The sequence below is a fragment of the Cystoisospora suis genome (genome assembly GCF_002600585.1).
Source record: "Cystoisospora suis strain Wien I chromosome Unknown contig_10952, whole genome shotgun sequence".
NCBI classification, from domain to species: Eukaryota; Apicomplexa; class Conoidasida; order Eucoccidiorida; family Sarcocystidae; genus Cystoisospora; species Cystoisospora suis.
This window is the reverse complement of record NW_027163724.1, coordinates 1-1,168: the sequence shown is the minus strand read 5'-3', so window position 1 is coordinate 1,168 and position 1,168 is coordinate 1. Positions and strand designations below refer to the sequence as shown.

At 38.7% G+C, this 1,168-nt stretch overlaps 1 protein-coding gene across 1 annotated transcript; it reads right to left on the bottom strand.

Annotated features, from left to right (window-relative positions):
* Nucleotides 1-264: 264 nt before the first annotated feature.
* On the bottom strand, nt 265-1,157 carry CSUI_011342 (uncharacterized protein). The gene is made up of 2 exons (XM_068071442.1): nt 1,094-1,157; nt 265-922 (listed from the first exon to the last, which is right to left on the bottom strand). Exons 1-2 carry the CDS (start codon nt 1,130-1,132, stop codon nt 614-616), a joined length of 348 nt encoding a protein of 115 aa, XP_067916582.1. The 5' UTR covers nt 1,133-1,157; the 3' UTR covers nt 265-613.
* Nucleotides 1,158-1,168: the final 11 nt, after the last annotated feature.

The window sequence follows — 1,168 nt, the reverse complement described above, 5'->3', positions numbered from 1 at the left end:
GGAGAAAAGAAAGAAGAAGAAGAAGAAGAAGAAGAAGAAGAAGAAGAAGAAGAAGAAGAAGAAGAAGAAGAAGAAGAAGAAGAAGAAGAAGAAGAAGAAGAAGAAGAAGAAGAAGAAGAAGAAAGCGATTGATAGGTTTCCTCTTTAATCAAGTGAAAGCTCATGGCGGTCGGGGGGCAGGTTCACATGTTGATAGACAGAGATAGACTCACACAGATGTATAGGTATAAATATATCTATATATATCTGTATACACTGTATATACACCTTATGTAATAGAAGGAGGGGGAAATAGACGGAGACCATACCTAGACTGTTAACATATGTACAAACTGAAAGACACTACGAGAAAGCTAGAGAGGGATAATACACATGGCAAAGGGACATATGAAAAGATAGATAGACAGATAGATTAGAAGACTGAAAGTGAAGAGGGAGAAATGTAGAAGAAGAAAATGAGATTTCGTAAGGAGATGAACGAAGACAGGAGAGATTGATAAAGCAGAGAAAAAGAAGCGAAGACGAAGAAGAAGAAGAAAGACGAGATCGCGTTGTCTCTATAATGAGAAGAGAAAGTCAAAAAGAGCTCTCGCTACTAGTTAGCAGTTAAGCCTCACTTGTCTGCATCGGCAAGATCAAAGAGAGACGGAATGGAAGAAGAAGAAGAAGAGGCGGTAGGAGTGATCTTGGTCTTGTTCTCTTCTTTTTCGTGCATCTCGTTCTTTGCTTTCTTCTTCTCTCTCCGTCTTGTCAACGCCAAAAGAACCTCTTCGCTTCCCATCTCTCTCTCTCCTCCAGAAGAAGAAGAAGGACGTCGAGGAGGAAAGAAGAGAGTAGGAAGAATGGAGTTAAGAAAGTCTTCTCGGGTCATGTAGATTTCTCCCGTCTCTTCATCTTCACGTGACGCATAATACTCAAACACCTAACATAACATAATACACGCATGCATACATACATACTCATACATCACATCTATATATACACCTAAATACATACATACATATTCATACATATATATATATATATACATCATCTTTATGCTAAGAAAGAATCGTGAGATTGAGGTCTGCATGACAGGCATAAGGAGACTTACATAGACATGTCTATGATACCTCTTCATCTCCACGTCCATATATCCATCCAGTAAGGTCTTCTTCTTCTTTTCTTT